This window comes from Bos taurus, chromosome 14 (genome assembly GCF_002263795.3).
Source record: "Bos taurus isolate L1 Dominette 01449 registration number 42190680 breed Hereford chromosome 14, ARS-UCD2.0, whole genome shotgun sequence".
Lineage (NCBI taxonomy): Eukaryota > Metazoa > Chordata > Mammalia > Artiodactyla > Bovidae > Bos > Bos taurus.
Window position 1 is genome coordinate 82357823 of NC_037341.1, and position 23053 is coordinate 82380875.

General features: G+C 46.7%; 1 protein-coding gene across 2 annotated transcripts in view; it reads left to right on the top strand.

Annotated features, from left to right (window-relative positions):
- The first annotated feature begins 240 nt into the window (after nucleotides 1–240).
- The window catches only part of SLC2A5 (solute carrier family 2 (facilitated glucose/fructose transporter), member 5), a 29383-nt gene continuing 6570 nt past the window's right edge, over nucleotides 241–23053 (top strand). The window contains exons 1-5 of one of the 2 annotated variants that reach the window (XM_025001418.2): nucleotides 241–736; nucleotides 2198–2288; nucleotides 10706–10804; nucleotides 11443–11603; nucleotides 18592–18716. In XM_025001418.2, coding sequence (XP_024857186.1) covers nucleotides 2256–2288; nucleotides 10706–10804; nucleotides 11443–11603; nucleotides 18592–18716 — 418 coding nt within the window. In that variant the 5' untranslated portion in view covers nucleotides 241–736; nucleotides 2198–2255. 2 annotated transcript variants of the gene reach the window in all.

Here is a 23053-nt window from a genome sequence, read left to right on the forward strand (position 1 = left end):
TGTAAAGAAGACACTCCCCTCCTCCCAGCTCCCCTACACCCACACCCTCCCCCACCCCCCACCCTGCGCCTCCATCTCCTCCTCCCAATCCCCGTTTTCAGCTCTCGAGGGTAATAAATAAACATGGAAAGTTCAGTAAACCACAGACACTTGTAGAGGGCCATCCCAGGCCACACAGCAGGGACAGTCCCCGCTTCGGACCAGGGGGCCAGTCCGCGTTCTGATTCCGCATTATCCGTGGACGCCCAAAGGCCCGCCCTCCTCCCACGGGCCTAAAGGGTCCTGAGGACCCCAGGCTGCTGGGCCCGGGGCGGGGGGTGGGAAGGACCTGACAGGGGACAGACACAGACGACCTGAGCGGGGACAAGTCTGTTCCAGGCCCTCCGGGGTCCTCAGGTGCCCTCGAGGGTCCTGGGCTGAAGAGGCTTCAGACGGGTGGGGGAATCCCTGGGCAAGGGTAAGGAGGCGTTCTGCGCGCAGCATACCCGCGGCCTCCCCTCGGCGGCCTCCCCTCGGCGGCCTCCCCTCGGCGGCCTCCCCTCGGCGGCCTCCCCTCGGCGGCCTCCCCTCGGCGGCCTCCCCTCGGCGGCCTCCCCTCGGCGGCCTCCCCTCGGCGGCCTCCCCTCGGCGGCCTCCCCTCGGCGGCCTCCCAGCGCGTTCTCCCGCTCGCGCTGCGCTCCCGCCGCTGAGGCGTTGGTGACGCCGCGGCGGTGCCTGCCTGAGGCCTACGGAGCAGGTACTACCGCACCCCCAACCCCACCCCATCCTGGGCCTGTACCGCCGTCTCCTCCCCCACCCCCACTCCAGGTGGGAGGTGAAGGCTGCAGGAAGAGGAGAGGTCTGTGTCCCCCTCTCTCAGTTGTCAGCTCCCCGCGGGCCCGCAGAGGGCCAAGTGGAAGCTTTGGGCCAAGAAGTGGTTCTCTTGATTTCCTCTGGGCCTGGCAATGACCCATGATGGCAAACTTCTGACACTGCTTTTGTTTTCCCCAACCTGTCCCCTTTCTTCACTCTCCCCTCCCCGCCCCCCCCCCAACTAAAGTGCATTTTCTTTGGAGAATTTTTCAAAACTCTTGAAATAATTGGAAACCTCTGGTCTTGCCAAACCTTAGTTGGAAATCATTGTATTAGGGCTGTGACCCAGAAGGGAAAAAACAATAAGTGAGGTTAGAGAGAAAAAATGGTCAATGCCCACCTCCCCACTGCCCCCCAGTACACCCCAGACACATGTTAATGGGGAAGCAGGGACCACATACACACACACACACACACACACACACACACACACACGGTCACCTTCGTCTTCAGCCTCCTACACAGAGGCACCAATTCCCCAGCTTGCCACTGATGCCAAGAACGGTGCCTGACACACAGTGGGCCCCCAATTAACTGTTACTTGAAAGTAAACCAGGTCATGTGCCTATATTAACTGTGGGGTTTGTGCCACAGCAAATAAAACAGGGACTATGCCCTGTAAGGGTGAAAACCTTGTGAGGCTTTGCTCTGGATTTTGGCTGCTTGACCTGGTGTGCCCCCATGACGGCTGAACACGTGCTGAGCACAGGGGGCCAACAATGGCCTGGCCGTGAGTGAGGACCCAGACGAGCAGCTGTGACTCACTTTCCCTGCCCTGCAGATAAAGGGATTTGAAATATTTACTGCTTTTGCAATAGTGATGATTACACAGAAAATCGCATCCCTTGGCCACTCTGAGTTCCTTAAAAAGAAAAATAAGAAACTTTCCGAGAAAAGTGTTGCATGGTAATTTGGGCAAAAGCCGAGTCTCCTGCAGAGGGACTTGGCTGCAGGATTTCTGGCAGGGTTCTCTTCTGAGAAGCCACTAATGAGCCCGTCTCTTGCCCCTCTGTTACCTGGAGTATTGCAGGGTCAGTGGCACCTGTTGCTTTCCACGTTTTGTGACAGAAATAACCCTTCCAGTCACCCATCATGAGGCTGACTTTCGCAGTAAGAAAATACCGCAGACTGTCCCAATCAGGAAGGCACGGTGCCTACAGTCCCTGGGGGGTGCCCACTTGCTGAGCTAGACCCCAGACAGCTCCTTTCAAAAGAAGAAGTGAAAACAAGGCAAACGTCTGGGTTCCCGAAAGGGTTATTCTGCCTTAGACTGCCCATAAAAATGCTATTGGCTGTTACCTGGCTCGGCCAAAGTACATCCAGAATGTCTTCTCTCGCCATTCAGTGCATTTGGTATTTTGGCTGAAAGGAAACAAGCAGAACTCTGCACTTCCAGAGCAAAGATGGAGCCGCAGGATCCAGTCAAGAGGGAAGGGGTAAGTGTACTGTCAGGGAGGCAGTGAGGAGCAGCCCCGTCAGGACCTGTTCAGCATTACTGGGGGATGCTATTCAAAGTCGTGTGCACGGGGGGCTGCCCCCTCAGAGTTCACCCGCAGCTGGACTTTACAGGGACTAGAGAGAGGAGAGATTTAGAGACTTTTAGGTTTAAAGGTTCTTTGGGACGCATTCTTCTGGAACAGCTTTTCAAAGTAGTTAGAACAGAATTGATGGGACTCAAAGGGATTGATTTATCACAACTTCCTTAAGAACTTTAGATGAAGGGCTTCTGAAATCAGCAACAATATCCTTACCCATGGCTCCTGAGAGATTTTTTTAATTTTATTTGATTTTGGCTTCTGGACATTTTCATTAACCTTTTCAGCAGGTAAATCCAGCTAAGCCAGTATGCAAAGAAGATAGAAAGGATGTTGCAGGATTTGAATGTAACTCAGCTCGGTAGCAGAGATTTCCTACCTTTTAGATAATGAGACTCCTTTTTTTTTAGAGACAAAAGATTTTTCTGGACTTCTTTCAAAGTGTGCTGCTGTATAATTGCTGTTGTTATTTTTGATTGTCTCTTGCTGTACTTTTGATTATCTTTTGATTGAGGAAAATGCATAGGGACAGAAAGGTAACATAAAAGTACTGACACTTTTAAGAAGTTTGCATTTTATTCACTGCAACAGCATCTGCTTATATTGATGGGAGTAGATACATATCTGTGCAAATTACTATTTATTCATAGATATGAGACCCTTGCCATGGTCAAGTTGGACACATGTTCTGGAGTTAATAGATTAAAGTGGGTTTGGAAGGCAGAAATGCCTGGGATTCATTTCTGCTCCAGCCTATTCTAGCTGTGGGAACTTGGGCAAGTTATTTAACTACTCTGTGCCTCCGTTTTCTCATCTATAAAATGGGAATGATAGCCTTGCCATTCACAGAGGGCTGCTGGAACAACTAAATGAGATAATGCATGTAAATTACCTAGCATAGAGTAGATCCGCCATACATATTATTCTTTAAATTAATTTATTTTTGGCTGTACTGGGTCTTCGTTGCTGCACACAGACCCTCTCTAGTTGCAGTGAGCAGGGGCTACTCTTCGTTGAGGTGCACAGGCTTCTCCTTGAAGCGGCTTCTCTTGTGAAGCACGGGTTCTAGGCACACAGGCTTCAGGAACTGTGGTGCGTGGGCTTAGTAGTTGCATCACATAGGCTTAGCTGCTCCTCAGCATGGGGGATCTTCCCGGATCAGGGATCGAATCTGTGTCCTCTGCATTGACAGGCCGTTTCCCACCCACTGTCCCACCAGGGAGGTCCCCATATTATTATTTTTTGATCATCCTTTAGAGCAGGGCGCTACTGACATTCGGAGCTGTGGGGCCAGGGAGGGGGATGGTGGTGGCTGGCCTGGCTGTTGTAGGTTGTTTGGCATCATCTCTGGTGTCTGCTCACCAGATGCCAGTCTCACCCTCGCCCATGAGATTTCCTGCTTTGGAATCAGTGTGTCACGCCACAGGGCTTGTCTTGTGGACCTCATGGTAATAAGACCGTGCTAGGTCAAACGTTATCTCCTCTATTTTACAGAGAAGAGACTGTGAGATAACAAGAGCTTGGAGATTAGGGGATCAGGGGAAGCCCTGGTCCTTTCTGTGCCGCCTCTTCAGAGAGTAATGCGCCGCCCAACTGTGTCCCCAAGTGCGGCTGCAAAATAACAGAAATGCCCCACGTGGTGGTCCCTGAAAATGAACGATGCATTTTGAAAGGACGTGATTAAATGGTTACATACAAAACATAATCATAGTCACTTGCTTCTGCGATCCCCCCAGGAGGGAGGCCTCCTCCAGGGATCCATCCCAGGGAATGCATGCTGCCCCCCTTCCAGGCTCCTGAGGGCAGACCTAGTCCTTTGGTAAATACGTGCCGGGGGACATCAAAACAGAACTAAGCCAGTGGTGGCTGTGAAAAAGAACCTGCAAGTCACACAGCAAAGCTGAAGGGGGCATTTAGGAGCTGAGGAGAAGTGGGGACAGTGAGTGAGGCCATAGAGTCTGGGCGACCACCGGGGGTGGGGGTGGGGCCGCTGCTCAGGCTGGTGGGAAGGGCCCAGCTCTCTTTCCCTCTGGTGGCTGTGTGTGTGACCGCAACCTCACCGGCCTTTGGGTTCCTCATCTGTAAAGAGAAAAGACACAAATTTGGTGTGCCCGAAGACTTCCCACGGGGAAAAAAAGATTCTTGGGCTGAAAGACAAAATAAAATGGATTATAAAAAGAAAATGCCAGAATGCTTTGGAAGATGAAAGCAGAGGTTTTTTTGTGGCATGCCGCCACCAACTAGTTGAGTGTCATTGAGCAAGTAACTTCCCTCTGATTTGCATCGTTAATAATTAATATTGATAACAAACCTCTGATGTAATGTGTAACGCTTGTAGTGTGTACCACAAGTCAGCTGTGGGTCTGAGCGTTTCACATGTATGAACTCATTTATTCCCCACATCCATCCTGTGAGGAAAGCAGTATCATCATCCCCATTTTACAGATGAAGGACAGAGAAGTTTAGGAGCTGGCCCAAGGCCACACAGCCAGCAGCAAGAAAGGCAGCTGCGGACTCCCACAGAGACAGGGCACTTCCAGTTTGTCTATCTTTCCTCTCCTCAGCACTCAGACCTCAAGGAACGTTTGTGAGACTTTGGATTCATTCCATAGTGTGATAAAGTGACTTACTGTGTTAATAATTCATAGGAACTCTTATTTTCCCAGGATATTTTTGTTCTGACTGGAGATGCATGACAGGCAAAAGTCTTAGGCTGAGAGTGTCTCTCTGACGGTAGAAAAGAAATTGGAGCCAAATTCCTGAGAGATGGTTTGGGTGGGGCCTTCTTCCCAGAGACCTGAAATCACACCCTGTCAGAAATGTTCTCACCGTCTTGAAAAACAGGAAGCCAGCTTACTGTGGGCACGAGGGAAGTGACCCCTAGCTTTTCTCCAAACCACAAATCACAGCTCTCCCTGGCCTCGGACAACAGCCCCGTCTCGCGTCTCGAGGCCGCGGAGCCACTTGTCATTTTTTTTTTGGCTGTGCTGGGTCTTCATGGCTGTGTGGAGCTTTTCTCTAGTTGCAGCGAGTGAGGCTGTTCTTTGCTGCAATGCACAGGCTTCTCTTTGTAGGGGCTTCTCGTTGCCGAGCACAGTCTCTAGGGCACACGGGCTTCAGTAGCAGCTCCCAGGCTCTAGAGCACAGGCTCAGTAGTTGCGGTGCATGGGCGTAGTTGCTCCGTAGCACGTGGGATATTCCTGACCAAGGATCGAACCCGCGTCTCCTGTACTGGCAGGCAGATTCTTTACCTCTGAGCCACCAAGGAAGCCCCTCTTGTCATTTTTAACAAGCTTGTGGGAGACCTGCACATCCTGTCTGGCCCCTTCCTCTCTTTCTCATGCCCTAATCCAACCCTGTACCAAATTCTTCCTTTTGTCCTCCTCACAAGTATTAAAAAAAAGAAGAGAAGAGAGACAAAAAGGAAAGCTTAAATCTGAATTTCTTTTACACCCCTCTTTTATATAGTGTAATAACTTTATTGGGAATATAACTCCCAGACCATTTCACCCCTTTAAACTTATACAATTCAATATACATTCACAGAATTGAATAACTATCACCATAATCAATTAAAACTTTTTTAAATATATTTTTTTAAATTTATTTTTGGCTGCACTGGGTTTCTGTTGCTGTGCATAGGCTTTCTCTAGGTGTAGTGAGCCAGAACTGCTCTAGTTGTGAGACACAGGGCTTCTCACTGTGGTGGTTTTTCTTGTTGCAGAGCATGAGCTCTAGGGCACGCAGGCTTCAGCAGCTGTGGCACATGGGTTCAGTTGCCCTGCAGCATGTGAAATCTTCCCGGACCAGGGATCGAACCTGTGTCCCCTACATTGACAGGCAGACTCTTAACCACTGGACAACCAGGGAAGTCCACCACAATCAATTTTACAAGATTTTCATCACCTTTAAAAGAAACTCTGTACCTATGGACAGTCACTCTGCATTTCCCCCATCTCCTCCTCTTCTCCCCCAACCCTGGGCAGTCACCGATTGATCTCTGTCTCCATGGATCTGTCTATTCCGGACATTTCACACAGATGGAACCAGGTGATCTGTGACTGGCTTCTTTCACGTAGCCCGTTTTCAAGGTCTGTTCACTTTGTGAACACTTTGTAGGCCGTAACAGGGCTCCATTCTTTTTCACGGCCATGTAATATTTCACTGAATGACTATTCCACGTTTTGCTTATCAGTTCATCAGTTCATGAACATTTGGGTTGTTTCCACTTTTGAGTATGGTAAAAATGCTGCTATGAACATTTGTGATCAAGTTTGTGTAAACTCAAGTTTATGTTTTCATTCTCTTGGGTATAAACCTAGGAGTGGATTTGCTGGGTCATATACTTACTCTACATTTAACTTTTTGAAGAACTGTTGGACTGTTTTCCAAAGTGGCTGCACCATTTTGCATTCCCCCAGCAATGTGAGAGGGTTCACAACGTCCTTATCAACACGTATTATGTTTTTTTGGCTTTAATCATCCTAATGAGTGAGCAGTAGCATCAAACTGTGGGTTTGATTTTCATTTTTCTGACAGAATACCAGTTCCTTTAATTTTGCTCCCTAAAATAATCCTCAAAGCTGGCACCTCTTGCCCCTGCCTTAGTCACTCCGCTACCCAAGCCCCCACCCTCTCTCAGTCACTTTCCTGACTTCCCTTTTTAACCACTTTTGTGGATTTTCTTCATAAAACTTGCTACAGTTCTAGTTTAATTATTAAGTACTTTAAAAAAAAGTCTTCCCCATTGGACCACAGTCTTCTTGGGGGCAGGCATTTTGTTCAACAGACTGTAGGGTGGTATCTGGCTCATAGGTGGCTGTCAGTAAATATTTGTTTAATGCATTGTCCATGAAAAATTAACCAACAGTCAATCTAAGAAAGACATGGAAATTTTTATTCATGCCAGCTTGAGGATTATAACCTGGGAAACAGCCTTTCAGAGAGCTCTGGGGACTCTTCTTCCTGTTAGAAGTCAAAGCACAGTTATGTAATTTCTGAGACAGAGGGTTATATACATCAAAGTAACGTATTGATGGTTTACGTAGTCTAGAAAAGCAAGTAAAGAGCTATTGTGACCTCTTATAGGACTGAAGAAGGAATGTTGTCTCCTAAGGTTTTATCTTGCTGGAGCCGGGAGGAAATTGCTTTTTTTTATTATTTATTTATCTATTTAGGAGTAGGCATTCCTGTGTTTTCTAAGGGGACCTAGTTAATGTGTAACACAGATGCACAATGCACCCTAAAGGGGAGGAGATAATGATCCAAGCAGCGAAGAAGATTTTACCTTAAATTTTTCTTTTCCTGCCTTAAGAATAATTCTGTTTCATCCAAAGGAAGGAGTTTGGACCAGCAAGGTTAGTGAAGACGTACCAAAATGTCCTTGCATTTTCCACAAAGGGTGAGCTCTGATTCCCAAGGGTCCCTAGAATGTGCCTGTGGCTTGAATTCAAGGAAGAAGCCAGGGACTAGAAGTTGAATCATGTGCTCTAGGCTTAAAGAATTGACAGCCTGAGATCCTTCTGATGAATTTTGCTAGGATCCTGTAAAAGCAGTCAAGGAGCTGTCTAGTCATGTGCCTGGCAAGATCCTCCCAGTTTAGGGTATGAGCTCAGGGCATCACTCAGCTCCCTGGCTGAGCTTTGCTAAGGACTTTAAATCCTAGGACTCATCAAAGCAGAATGCCGGAGTTGCCCCTGCAGAATGAATGAAACTGGGTGCATTTATAGTTTATCACTTACTGAGAAGAGAATTGGAAGAGGAGACATTTTAATTAACATTTTTTCTTCCTTCATTTCTTCCTTCCTTCCTTCCTCCCTTCCATCAAATCAAGCAATAGGACAGCTATGAAGTGAAGTGAAATTCACTCAGTTGTGTCCAACTCTTTGTGACCCCATGGACTATACAGTCCGTGGAATTCTCCAGGCCAGAATACTGGAGTGGGTAGCCTTTCCCTTCTCCAGGGGATCTTCCCAACCCAGGGATCGAACCCAGGTCTCCCACATTGCAGGTGGATTCTTTACCAGCTGAGCCACCAGGGAAGCCCAAGAATACTGGAGTGGGTAGCCTATCCCTTCTCCAGCTACAGGGGAGGGATCTTTGCTTTGTTCTCTACTATCTCCCTATTACATAGGACCAGAATGCCTGACGCACAGTGGGTGCTCAATCTGTTGAATGAATGAATGAATGAGTGAATGATTACCCGGAGCACTTCAGGAGATGAGCTCCCTATTACATAGGACCAGAATGCCTGACGCACAGTGGGTGCTCAATCTGTTGAATGAATGAATGAGTGAATGATTACCCGGAGCACTTCAGGAGATGAGCTCCCTATTACATAGGACCAGAATGCCTGACGCACAGTGGGTGCTCAGTCTGTTGAATGAATGAATGAGTGAATGATTACCCGGAGCACTTCAGGAGATGAGCTCAGTTGGCCCTATGCTACCTACTGGGTGGGGTTTTGGGGGTGGTGGTGGGTGTGCCTACCTGTGTACCCCCGTCTTTAGAAAACACCATGCAGCAACTGCCCTGGAACCCTTCTTCCCTCCTGGGCCCCATTGCCTGCTCCCCGACTTCCATCACCCACTGCCTCTACTGGCCCCAGGGAGTGGTGGGGCCTGAGCCTACTGCTCCTTTTCGGTGGCTCTTCTCATCCTCACCAGAAACTTCCTGTGAACAAAGTGTTTGTTAATTCATTTGGTGGAGGGAGGGTTCGGCTCTTAACCAGGGCCTTTGCGGGTCCTACACTTGCTCTGTGGGGTAGGGGAGGGGTGTCACTAGCTCGCACGTCCCCTTCCGGGCACAAGGCAAGGCCCGGGTGACCACTGTTTCTCAGCCTGTCCTATTCCTACTTGCCTCTCTCAAAAGGTCCTCCTTAGATCAGCAGGGATGTTGTTCAAGGAGATGTGAGGACCACAGCTCGGCACAGGAGGTACTGGGTCCCATGTGCCAGGGACCTCAGTAGGAACACAGGATGAAGTGCATCAACAGTGGGTTCTGAGAGCCATACCCAGACTCACCCCCAGTCAGTGGATTCACCTTCAGGACTAGACGCTTCCATAAAATTAATCCTCGCAATAACTCCAAGGGTTGTCATTATCCTAATGCTAAAGATGAGGAAATTGAAGATCAAAGAAATTAAGCCAGAAAGTGGCAATGAACAAATTCAAACTGAGATCCATAGGGTCTAACAGCAAAGCTCCTTCCACTTAATGAGTGTTCAAAGTTTCCCAAGGGTCAAAGGGGATATCACGGAATGTGTGTGTTTAAAGAGTCCCCCGAAATCTATATTTAAATTTTTTTCACTGTGCCTTCTGCTTCTTACAGCAAAGTCTAGAGGTTAAAGGAAATGAATCAGTGACCCTAAATAATTAAAAATTTTCACATTTCTTCTCTTTGATTTTTAAGGGAGTTTGTGTCGGAGGCAACCCTTTGGACTACAGCCCACCAGGCACCTCTGTCCTTGGGATTTTTCAGACAAGAATACTGGAGTGGGTTGTCATTTCCTCCTCCAGGGGATCTTCCTGAGCCAAGGATCAAACCCACATCTCTTGCATCTCCTGCATTGCAGCGAATTCTGAACTTGCTGAGCCATCAGGGAAGCCCCAGTGGCATAGTGGTAAAGAAACCACCTGCCAATCCAGGAGACATAAGAGATGTGGGTTCAGTCCCGGAGTCAGGAAGATCTCCTAGAAGAGGAAATGGCAACCCCTTCCAGTATTTTTGCTTGGAGAATCTCATGGACAGAGGAGCCTGACAGGCTACAGTCCTTGGGATGGCAAAGAGTTGGACACGACTGAGCGACTAAACACACAAACACACGACTGAGCGACTAAACACACAAGTGCTGTTGGAGGCAGTGCTTGAGTGCATTTGCTGCAGTAGGCCAAGGCAGCTCCACAGCAGAAATGTCATAGAAGCACTCAGACATTGGATGGAGTGCTGGAACAGGTGACCCTTTAGTTCTGTTCTGACCCAGTGATTCTCAACCAGGGGCAAGTCCCCACCCACTCTGGGGACATCTAGCTATGTCTGGAGACATTTAGGTTGCCACACATGGGGGGAGGGCTGTCCCTACCATGCACATAGGACAGCCCAGGACAACACAGGATTGTCCAAGCCTAAGCGCTACTGTTAAGGAAACCTGTGCCACACAGGTGAGTGGAGGGTAGGTTTCCAGACACGGAGTGGTTGAAAGACCGTGGGTCTTCAGGTCCCATTACATCCATCTTTCTACAAGACTCTGAGTAAATCCTGAGTTCCATGGAAGCCCGGGGATGCTTCCTGACCTGAAGCTGTGATCTCGTCTCCCGCAGAGGCTGACACCCGTGATTGTTCTGGCGACACTGATAGCTGCCTTTGGGTCGTCCTTCCAGTATGGGTACAACGTGGCTGCTATTAACTCCCCTTCAGAGGTAGGTCGCTGTGGTGGGCAAGGCACAGCCCCCCAGGGAACAGGGAGGTGGGTTTGGAGCAGCTGGTGTCTGGGTGGCTGCTAGGGTGGACCACATACGTGTTGGGGGCACACGGTGGGGCCTCGAGTGAAGGGAGGGGTCACACCCAGGAGACAACAGCACAGACTCAAGGAACCTGCAGGCACAGGGCCGTGGGGCTGCACCAGGTCCCCGGGCCTCAGATTCTTGTGGAGAGCCAGGCCTGGCTGGACACAAGGCGGGCTGGCCTCAGGGGTGGTCGCGGGGGAGGTTTGAGAGGGCTCTAATCTTCTACAGACAGGTAATCCATGGCAGGGTCTGGATGGGGAAGGGATCATCTGACATTGATTCTGTGATTGGAAGGGTGGAGTCATTCCTTTCTGGGGTTAGAAACATCCTGAGTGGTTTGCCTATCAGAGGCCTTGCAGCCCCCTACATCCTGCCCCCGGCCTGTGGGTGCCCCCTGCTAATTGCTTTTAATCCTCAGTCCCTCTCCTGCACTTCATCATGTTGATGTCCACATGCCCAGCTCATCCCATCGGGTGGCCCAACAGCTTCCATTCTTCTTTCTGCAAACCAGCTCGAATGACTCTGGTGTTCTGCTTTGCTCTGCTCTCCAGTTCATGAAAGACTTCTACAACTATACCTACTATGACAGAGTCGGTGAATACATGAACGAGTTCTACTTGACCTTGCTGTGGTCGGTTACCGTGTCCATGTTTCCCTTCGGAGGCTTCCTCGGCTCTCTCATGGTTGGCCCCTTGGTAAATAACTTAGGCAGGTAAGAGACAGTGAAACTCATAGACTCCATCAGAGTTTAAAACCCAGACCAAAAAAAAAAAAGTCTCACAGACAAATAAACTTATGGTTTCCAGTAGGGAAGGATCCGGGCAAGGGATAGTTAGGGAGTCTGGGATGGATATGTACACACTGCTGTATTTAAAAGGGATGCACGGTGTAGCACAGCGAGCTTTGCTCTGCCGCATAGCATGGCAGCCTGGATAGGCGGGGACTTTGGTAGAGAATGGATACATGGATATGTATGGCTCAGTCTCTTTGCTGTCCACCTGAAACTGTCATGACATTGTTAATCACCTATACTCCAATATAAAAGAAAAAGTTTCAGAAAAAGAAAAAAAAAGTTTTTAAAGCCAAGCTTAAAGCAGAAATCATTACTGTAAAACTAGGTAATGACCACTGTGATGATTTTTGTTTCTTAATGGAGTTAAGAAGAAGACCAGACCTTGACCAAGTGTCTGGGGACTTAGGCAATGAAGGTCTCAAGGGTGGAGGTGGGTGGGGGTGACGGTTCTCGGGCTCTGGGGTGGGCTTGGACAGAACACAGAGTGCTTCAGAGATCAGGATTCACTCCCACTCTTGCCCTCTCTTGTCTTAAAATCTTACCACAACTTCTTTCTGGCCTTTGGAAGAGTCAAGGGTAGGACAGCGTGGCCAAGACATGGGGCACAGTGTAGACTGTAGCCTAATGCTCCTAAACTCTGCCTCCTAAGTGAAGGTAAGCTAACCTGCTCTGTTCTTTTATACTGGGGCCCAGTAATATGCAAAATGTAGCCCAAGTTAAATTCCTGCAAAACTCTGAAATGGCTAAGATCAGTGTCGAGCCCTTCCGGGTGAAACCATGATCCCAGGGCGACCTTCATTGTGAGGGTCATGAACGCCAAGAGCAGAGCTTAAATCTTGCCTCTAACTCTAGACACATGAGAGGTTCTGTATTTGATTCTCCCACTCCCCGGGTAAAAATCCACAGGCATGAGATAGCAGCCTTGTTATGAGCAACATTTAAGAGTTCCTCCCCTCCAACCTCCTCCCTCTGAGGATGGGCACACAGAGGCAGGTTGAGGTCAGGGCTCCGTTCTCAGCCACAGATCTAGTGAGCTCAAGACTCAAGGCCCGACTTTACAACTTGATTCCTTCCCCAGTCTTTTTCAAAAAGAATCTAAGGACTTCCCTGGTGGCTCAGAGGTAAAGACTCTGCCTGCCAACTCAGGAGACACAGGCTCAACCCCTGATCTGAGAAGATTCCATAGGCTGAGGAACAACTAAGCCCATGTGACACAGCTATTGAGCCTGTGCTCCCCAACAAAAGAAGCCTCTGCAATGAGAAGCCACAAGCGGGGAGTAGTCCCCTCGCTGCAACTAGAGAAAAAGGCTCGCAGCAATGAAGACTCAGCACAGCCAAAAATAAACAAATAAGTCAAATTATTTATATATATATATATATATATATATATATATATATATAAAACACACACACACAAAAATAGAATCTGAGAACAGACACATACAAGCTGTGAATCGGAATCTAAGATCCTGAAGTCTTTCGGACAGGCTGGTGTTGGATGCACAGTTCTCCTTGCGGACCACCAGGGGGCAGGACATCAATCAGGTCACAGGTCTGCAGGGTGCTTCTCGAGTGAAGGACTAGCCGTCTGGTCTGCAGATGGAGCTGACAGTTACAAGTCCAACTGAAGAAGTGATAAATACTGTTCAGTTGTTTGTGGTTTTCTTAAAGATTTGTCAGCATTCCTTAAATGTCAGTAGCAAGCTAACAATTTATTGATTTGTTCGTCTGTGCCAGGCTCTATCCCAAGTGCTTTTAGGGGATATTCAGTTCACTTCAGTTCAGTCGCTCAGTCGTATCCGACTCTGCAATCCCATGGGCTGCTGCATGCCAGGCTTCCCTGTCCATAACCAACCCCGAGACTTTACTCAAACTCATGTCCATAGAGTCGGTGATGCCGTCCAATCATCTCATCTTCTGTCTTCCCCTTCTCCTGCCTTCCCAGCAACAAGGTCTTTTCCAGTGAGTCAGTTCTTCACATCAGTTGGTCAAAGTATTGGAGCTTCAGCTTCAGCATCAGTCCTTCCAATAAATATTCAGGACTGATTTCCTTTAGGATTGACTGGTTTGATCTCCTTGCAGTCCAAGGGACTCTCAAAGAGTCTTCTCCAAACACCACAGTTCAAGACTATCAGTTCTTTGGCTTAGGGGATATTAATTCCACCAATTCTTACAAAAGCCCCTTCCTCTTTTCACACTTGGGAAAAACAGGCAAAGAGGGGTGCTGTAACTTAGCCAGAATTACACAGCTGAGAGGAAATTGCATCTCTAAGCATGTGCAAGTAATGTCCACACTGGACTCTGTTATTTCAGCCACAGATATCTTCTCAATCTGTTGCTTTATTTTTAATTGTACATATAGTATGTTTAAAGCTTACTTTTGTCATGTGTTTAATGAATTAATTTATTCATTTGCCTGTTCTGGGTCTTAGTTGCAGCTTGGGGGATCTTCAGACTCCGTTGTGGCATGCAGGATCTTTTTTTTTTTTAATTTTTTTATTTTTAAACTTTACAATATTGTATCGGTTCCGCCATAATGCAGGATCTTTAGTTGCAGCATATGGGATCTAGTTCCCTGACTAGGGATCGAACCTGGGCCCCTAAATTGGGAGCTTGGAGCCTTAGCCACTGGACCACCAGGGAAGTCCCCATATAGAAAAAATTCAAAATCTTTAAATGTTCAAGTGGTCGCATTTAACTAATTCATGATTTTTGCTTTTTGTGTCTTAAATAGTCTTTCTTACCAGAGGTCTAGGAGGGCATGGCAACTCCCATGGACAGAGGAGCCTGGTGGGCTACCGTCCATCGGGTTGGAAAGGGTTGGACACACTGAAGCAACTTAGCACGCATGCATGCACCAGATGTCATTCGGATGGTCTTCTATAATTTAAAAAATAATTTTACAACTTTGTCTTCCCCATATAGATCTGGAATTTTGATTTGTATTTGATGGGTGAGTGGTGAGGGAAAGCCAGTTTTATTTTTTTCATGTAAAAAAATAAATTGAAATCCCTGAAAAAGGATTCTACTTGGAATTACTTTGGATTTATTTAATTGGAGGAAAACTGACATCCTTACACTACTGAATCTTCTCTTTCACAAGCAGTCTATGGCTCATTTATTTACCCCAGAAGTTACTCCAGTTGCTTGTCTGAGGTTTCATGTCTTCTGTTCTGGAAAGTTTTCAGCCATCATTTCTGTGAATATTTTTTCTCCTCCATTTTCTATATTCTTTCTTCGGGAAACTCCTCAGTGTCTTTGTTGTTGTTGTTGCCTTTTTGACTTCTTTAAAAAATTATTTAAAAAAAGTTATGGTGGGAATTCTCAGTGGTTCAGTGGTTAGGACTGGGTGTTTTCACTGCTGGGGTCTGGGTTTGATCCTTGGTCAGGAAACTAAGATCTTGCAGGAAAAAAAAAAAAGTGGTAAAATGTATGTATAACATTTTAATCAAATTTTAATTGTGTAGGTATCAGCATTAAGTGCATTCACATTGTTATGTAACCATGACCACCGTCCATCGCTATAACTTCTCATCTTGCAAAAATGGACACTGTGTACCCATTAAACAATAACTCCCCTCTCTCCTCTTCCCCTGAGTCACCAATGGACTTTGTATCTCTGTGCATTTGACTACTCTAGGGACCTCATATGAATGGAATCATGTAAGATTTGTCTTTGTGTGACTGGGTCATCTCACTTTAGCCTAATGCCCTCAAAGTACAATATTATTGTAGTACATGTTGGGATTTCTTTCATTTTAAGGCTGAATAATACTCTGATGTATGAACATACCACATTCAGTTTATTCTTTCATTCATTGATGGATGTCTGGGTTGCTTCCACTCTCTTGCTGCTGTGACTAATGATATTAGGAAAGCGAAAGTGTTAGTCGCTCAGTCATGTCCAACCCTTTGTGACCCCATGGACTGTAGCCTGCCAGACTCCTCTGTCTGTGGAATTCTCCAGACAAGAATACTGGAGTGGATAGCCATTCCCTTCTGCAGGTATCTTCCCAACCCATGGATCGAAGCATGGGTCTCCTGCATTGCAGTTGAATTCTTTACTGTTTGAGCCACCAGGGAAGCCCAATGATATTATAATCCGCCCTACCTTAATCTGTCGTACTTCCCTCCTCTTCCTCCTGCTCCTTCTTCTTTCTCTCTTTCTTGCTTTCTACGTAACTTCCCCAGATTTGCCTTTCTATTCATTAATTCTCTCCTCCGCTGAAGTTGTCTTCTGCGTTTTTGTTTCAATGACTATATTTTTCATTTCTATAATTTTTATTCATTTGTTTTTAAAATCTATCTCTTTTTTGCTATTATTTTGGATAGTTTTGTTTTAAATACTTTCTTGTTCTTTGTATACTATGCTTTGACTCCTTATTTTTTTTAATTAATTTATGTTTAATGGAAGGATAATTGCTTTACAGAATCTTGTTTTCTGTCAAACCTCAGCATGAATCAGCCATAGGTGTACATGTATGCCCTATGACACAACTCATTTAATACATATTTTGTAACTTCTATCTAATCCTGTTGTCTGAAGCTGTACTGTCTGTGTGTGATGTGGTGGATCGTTTTGTGTATCCGGTAACTGTACTGCTCCTTCCTGGGGGGTAATGGGAGTGGTGGCTAGGGGAGTCCCGGGAGCCTGATGCAAGGGGACACCCAAGACAAGCTTTCACTTTGCCGTTGGCTCTCCAGGGCCCAAGTCCATGTCCAGTCTTGACTTAAATGGGAATGCTTTGTAAGTTTCACTAAGTTGGGTTTGTTTTTTTCTTATAGGTTTTTAAGGGATGGGCTTCCCTCATAGCTCATTTGGTAAAGAATCAGCCTGCAATGCAGGAGACCCCGGTTCGATTCGGGGTTGGGAAGATCCGCTGGAGAAGGGATAGGCTACCCACTCCAAAATTCTGGCCTGGAGATTCCATGGACTGTAAAGTCCATGGGGCCGAAAAGAGTCAGATACAAGAGAGCAACTTTCACTCACTCACTCACTCTTTTAAGGGATACCCTTTTTTAGCGCACATAAGTTCCTTCATTTTTATGTAGGTGAAAGTGTTAATCACTCAGTTGTGTCCAACTCTTTAAGATCCCATGGACTGTAGCCTACCAGGCTTTTCTGTCCATGGAATTCTCCAGGCAAGAATACTGGAGTGGGGTGCCATTGCCTTCCCCACCCAGGGATCGAATCCAGGTCTCCTGCATTACAGGCAGATTCTTTACCATCTGAACCATCAGGGAACCCCAGCCCTTATTTTTATGCAAGGCTTTTAAAAAAATCATAATGGGTATCAAATTTTGTTGACTTCTTCTACTACTTCACTTGATAATCCTATATTTTCCCTAGTATACTGTTTAATATGGTGTTTTTAACCTTGAAAAGGGAAAATGAAAGTCGCTCTGTCGTGTCTGACTCTTTGCAACCCCATGGACTATACAGTCCATGGAATTCTCCAGGCCAGAATACTGGAGTGGGTAGCCATTCCCTTCTCCAGGGGATCTTCCCAACCCAGGGATCGAACCCAGGCCTCCTGCATTGCAGGCAGATTCTTTACCAGCTGAGCCACAAGGGAAAATACTCCTTTTATTTACTTATTTTTGGTCACACTGGGTCTTTGTTGGTTTTGCCTAGGCTTTCTCTAGTTGCAGTGAGCAGGCACTGTTCTTCATTGTGGTGTGAGGGTTTCTCATTGCGGTGGTTTCTCTGTTGCAGAGCATGGGCTCTGGGCACTTGGGCTTCGGTAGCTGCAGCATGCAGGCTCAGCAGTTGTGGCACATGGGCTTAGTTGCACCTTAGCATTGGAGTGTGTCTGGACCAAGGATCAAGTCCCCTGCACTGGCAGGCAGGCTCTTATCCATTGCGCCAAGGAAGTCCTGAAAGATTCTTAACTGTACTGTTGAATTCGATCAGCTAATAATTCACTTAGGATTTTCACATCTATGTTGATAAGTGAGGTTGGCCTAAACTTTTCCTCTAAGGTCCTTATCCGGTTTGGATTTCAAGATTACACTAAAAGCACAGTAGTTTATGGTTTCAAAACCCTTTGTTGTTGTTCAGTCACCCAGTCGTGTCCGACTCTTTGTGACCCCATGGACTGCAGCACACCAGGCCTCCCTGTCCTTTACCATCTCCCAGAGTTTGCCCAAGTTCATGTTCATTGCGTCAGTGATGCTGTCCAACCATCTCATCCTCTGAGGCCCTCTTTTCCTTCTGCCCTCAATCTTTAGCAGCATCAGCGACTTTTCCAATGAGTCAGCTATTTGCATCAGATGACAAAGATACTGGACCTTCAGCATCAGTCCTTCCAACAAGTATTTGGGGTTGATTTCTCTTAAGATTGACTGGTTTGCTCTCCTTGCTGTCCAAGGGGCTTTCAGGAATCTTCTCCAGCACAACAGTTTGAAGGCATCAATTCTTTGGTGTTCTGCCTTCTTTATGGTCCAGCTCTCACAACCAAACATGACTGCTGAGAACACCATAGCCTTGACTATATGGACCTTTGTCAGCAGAGTAACGTCTGTTTTTCAACACACTGTCTAGGTTTGTCATAGCTTTCCTGCCGAGAAGCAATCGTCTTCTGACTTCATGGCTGCAGTCACCATCTGCAGTGATTTTAGAGCCCAGGAAGAGGAAACTTGTCAGTACTTCCACCTTTTCCCCTTTACTGTATTGTAATATTCAAGTCTTTGCCTGTGTGCCCCACTGATGTCCTCCCCCTGGGAGTCATTTACATTTCCTCCCACTGAGAATCAGGCCATCCACTTGACCTGCATCTGTCTTAGGTCAACAACAAAGCGTGTAACACAACAGCAACTGCTGTAATGGAGTAGAGGCCCAGCAAACACTTGTCAAAGGAGTGAGCGAAAACTTAAACCAAACTAACTGGTATTTTGTCCTCTGCAGAAAAGGAACCTTGCTGTTCAACAACATCTTCTCCATCGTGCCTGCACTCTTAATGGGATTCAGTGAGCTCGCCAAGTCATTTGAGATGATAATTGTGGCCAGGGTTTTGGTGGGAATATGTGCAGGTAAACCTTTCTGTGACTTGGGATAGTCAAGGGGAGGGAGAACAGACCTCTGGGACCTGAACCTATCTGGGGTCTCCAAAGCATGTAGGTTCAAGCTATTGCTACACCTCTGCTGTGGCTAGACACATAAGCCCCTGTGTTATGGGGATGTGTGTTACACGCAGGAAAGGTAAGGACTGTCTTTTGAAACTTTGTTTCAATTCTTTACATATATGTGAGAACCAAGTTGGACGTAACATGTATTTCTATATTGTGCACTATGGGTTATGGTCAAAAAACTTGAGAAACAATCTAATGTAGAATCCCTCTATCAGAAAAGAGTTGATGACTGTAAATGCTTCAAAGTCATTCTGCCCAGGCCAGGCTGCCCTGGTTATAGGAAAGTCCCTCATCCATGATGCCTCAGACTGAAGACACATGGTGTTGGCTCTGCCATGGCCTCCCTTCACATTGGCATCTTCTGTAGGCAGAAGGGGCAGGGTCATCAAAGAGAGAGAGGTGCCCACTCTCAGAGCCATACATTGCAGAGTGGGAACCCAAGGGTGGTGGTGGTTGTTCAGTCACTAAGTCATGTCCAACTCTTTGCGACCCCATGGACTGCAGCACTCCAGGCTTCCCTGTCCATCACCAACTCTGGGAGCTTGCTCAAACTCATGTCCATTGAGTCAGTGATACCATCCAATCATCTCATCCTGTATCCCCCACCTTCTCCTGCCCTCAATCTTTCCCAGCATCATGGTCTTTTCCAGTGAGTTGGCTCTTCACATCAGGTGGCCCAAGTATTGGAGCTTCAGTTTCAGTCCTTCCAATGAATATTCAGGGTTGATTTCCTTTTCTCATCTCCTTGCTGTCCAAAGGACTCTCAGCAGGTGGGCACCCCTGGAAATGCTGCACTCTGGGCACTCACCGCTGCCCTCTCCCCACAACCCCAGGTTCTGGCATCATCAAGTGACTCATTCTCCTTCCAAACACGGGGATTGGGATGAAGGGATAAATTTCCCGGACATTAGCAAACCCCTTCCCTGGAGTTTACTGACAGTAGAGGAGATGAGGAGGAGCCTAGTATTGAAGAAAGTGGCAAGGGATTGCAGACCTGGGAGAATAAAGAGGAAAACAAGTTTCCCAAAAAGAGAACAAGTCACTTCAAAGAGGGGATAATGGGTCCCCTGGCAAACTGCCCTCATTCTGGCTATGCCTGAGAGTGCCTGGACATTTATCTGCCATCTGGGCAGGAGCAGCAAGACACCCAGCCCCGCTCCTGTGGGTTTTTCCTGCAGCCGGGCTCAGCTTTATGAAACACAGACGATTCCTAGAAGTCGTTGGCAGTGGGTAGGTGCTGTTAACATTACTATTGACAGCCAACAATTCAGAGTTGATTAAAAAAAAAAAAATTAGGCTCTACAAATCACAGTTTGATATTTCAACCTTTGCTTTTATTTTTGGCTGCCACTGCATGACATATGAGAGCTAGTTTCCCAAACCAGCGATTGAACCCTGGCCCTTGGTGGTGAAAGCCCAGAGTCCTAGCCACTGGACCTCCAGGGAATTCCCAACCAACCTTTGCTTTTAAATGAGTATGACTTCAAGTTGGCAGTTCTGAAACTTTTTGGCCTCAGCATCTCTCTACACTCATAAAATTATTGAGGGTTCTAAGGAGTTTTTTCTCATATGTGTTATTTTGATCAATATTTACCACATTAGAAATTGCAACTAAGAATTTAAATTAATTCATTTTAAAATAGCAATAATTAAGGCCATTACATGTCTTTATGAAAATAATTCTATTTTCTAAGGCCAAAAAAATTTAGTGGTATTGCTTTACATTTTTACAAATCTCTTCAATGTCTGGCTAAATAGAAGATAGCCAGTCTCTCAGACCTACTTCTGTGTCCTCTTGGTGTGATGTCAGCAGGTGTGTGATTGCTGAAAAACTTATCAGAGAAGGAGAGTGAAAAGGACATATAATATCTTAGGATGGTTCTGAAGATAGTTTTGATCTCACAGAACCCCAGGTGTCAGGAACTCCCTGTGTCCTTAGGTCATACTTGGAGAACTCTAGTGGAAGCCTAATCCATTTGCCATTCATTTCTTCACGTTTTTCCTGAAAAGTCCAGAAGGGTGTCATCAAACTCTGTGGTACTTTGACACCCCTAAAAATGAAGTAAGTGGCCACTCTGACCAAGGGGTACAGGGTTAGTGCAGCTCAGAATCCCAGATGCTCAGTTAGCTGGTTTGCTGTTAGTCAAGGTCTTTGGTAAAAACACTGCAGACTTTCACTAGTGGAATTTAAACTTTAAAAGTCACTTCTCTATCAACATTCGGGGAACCCGATCTCTTCACAGCCTCCAGTGTTTGTCTCTCCAGTGTTGCTCTTAATTAAGTTCAGAAGCACTTGGCCTTGAGATGCAGTCACTAGGGCCTGAATGATGAGTGGGCATTTCCAGGGCCTCACTTCCTCCACAGCCCTTTGGGCACTGGGCCTGCAGAGTCCCTCCCCACCCACCCACAAGACATCTAAGAGCTGCTCTAAAGACTGTCCCTCTTTGCTCTGAAAATCAGAAAGAATTGGTATTAATTAATGAAAGATGATGTCCTTTTAAAATACTGAGCAGAGATATCCTTGGGCAGAATGCAAAGCTTGAAAACTTGGCCATCAGTGTCCTATCTCAGGGCTATCAGACACCCTCTTGTCACCAGCAGCTCCAGCCTCCCCTTGCCCCACATGGTTTCCCTTGGTCTCCCTGTGGTCAGAGCCTCCCTCCCAGACCCCAGGTCTTGCTGAGCATCAGCTTGCCTCTGGCTCTGTGTGCGGTACTTGGAACAGTGACAACCCATCAAGGAGATCAAACCAGTCAATCCTAAAGGAAATCAACCTTGAATTATCATTGGAAGGACTGATGCTCAAGCTGAAGCTCCAATACTTTGGCCACCTGATGTGAAGAGCTGACTCTTTGGAAAAGACCCAGGTGCTGGGAAAGATTGAGGGCAGGAGGAGAAGAGGGCAACAGAGGATGAGATGGTTGGATGGCATCACCAACTCAATGGACATGAGCTTGAGTAGACTCTGGGAGATAGTGAAGGACCAGGAAGCCTGGAGTGCTGCAGGAGTCAGACATGAATTAGTGATTGAACAACAACAACCCATCTGATCTTCCCAGATCCTCAACCTCTCACTGGGCTTCTCTGAGAATTAAATGAGATAATACATGTGAAAATACTCTGGAGTCTATAGAATTAAATTCCACCTATTCATAAGGGGATCAGACTGTAGTAAGACAGGAAAACTGGCAAGTTCAAATACTGAGGGTTCAAAAACAGTTCAGACCTTACACAAATCCCAGAATACAGTTGGTATTGGGTATTAGTCACTCTCGGGTCCAACTCTTTGCAACCTCATGGACTGTGTAGCCCACCAGGCTCCTCCGTCCATGGGATTTTCCCGGCAAGAATACTGGAGTGAGTTGCCATTGCCTTCTCCAGGGGATCTTCCCCACCCAGGGATCAAACTCGGGTCTCCTGCATTGCAGGCAGATTCTTTACATTGAACCACCAAGAAAGCCACAATAAATACTGGTCCACAATAAATATTGAAGTTTTTTTTTTTTTAATGCTTGATGGAGTATTATGCTCAAGTCATGTCTGACTCTTTGCGACCCCATGGAGTGGTTTGCTATTCCCTTCTCCAGGGGATCTTCCCAACCCAGGGATCAAACCTAGGTCTCCTGCATTGACAGGAAGATTCTTTACCACCATCACCCCTTATTGAAAAATAAAGCTTGTGCTTCAGTGTCTATGCATCAGCTTATTGTATAAATAAGAAAGCAAAGCTGGCGGGCAGGCCTTTTATTAATAGGCTTTCCCCCGCAAGGAGCAAGAGAGGAGAGAGTGTCCAGAACACACGTGGGCTTTTCCTCTCTGAAACCACACCAGTAGGGAGGGAATTCCTGAGGTCCTGCTGGCCTGTATCCCCAGGTGACACCAGTCTGGAAGCAACAACACTGAACTTTTTCTATCAGGCCATTTTTTCTTAATGTCTAAAGGACTAAGAATTGCAAAAGGTGATGTTTGCTTACTTTTGTAGTTTTGAGAAAGTTTCAGCCCAGCTAATATGATTGCTAAGGGCTTCCCAGTGGCACAGTGGTAGAGAATCCACCTGCAATGTAGGAGGCATGGGTTTGATCCCTGGGTGGGGAAGGTCCCCTGGAGGAGGAAATGGCAACCCACTCCAGTATTCTTGAAAATCCCATGGACAGAGATGCTTGGCCGGCTACAGTCCATGGGGTTGCAAAGAGTCGGACGTGACTTAGCGACTGAGCACAACAACGATGTGATTGCTA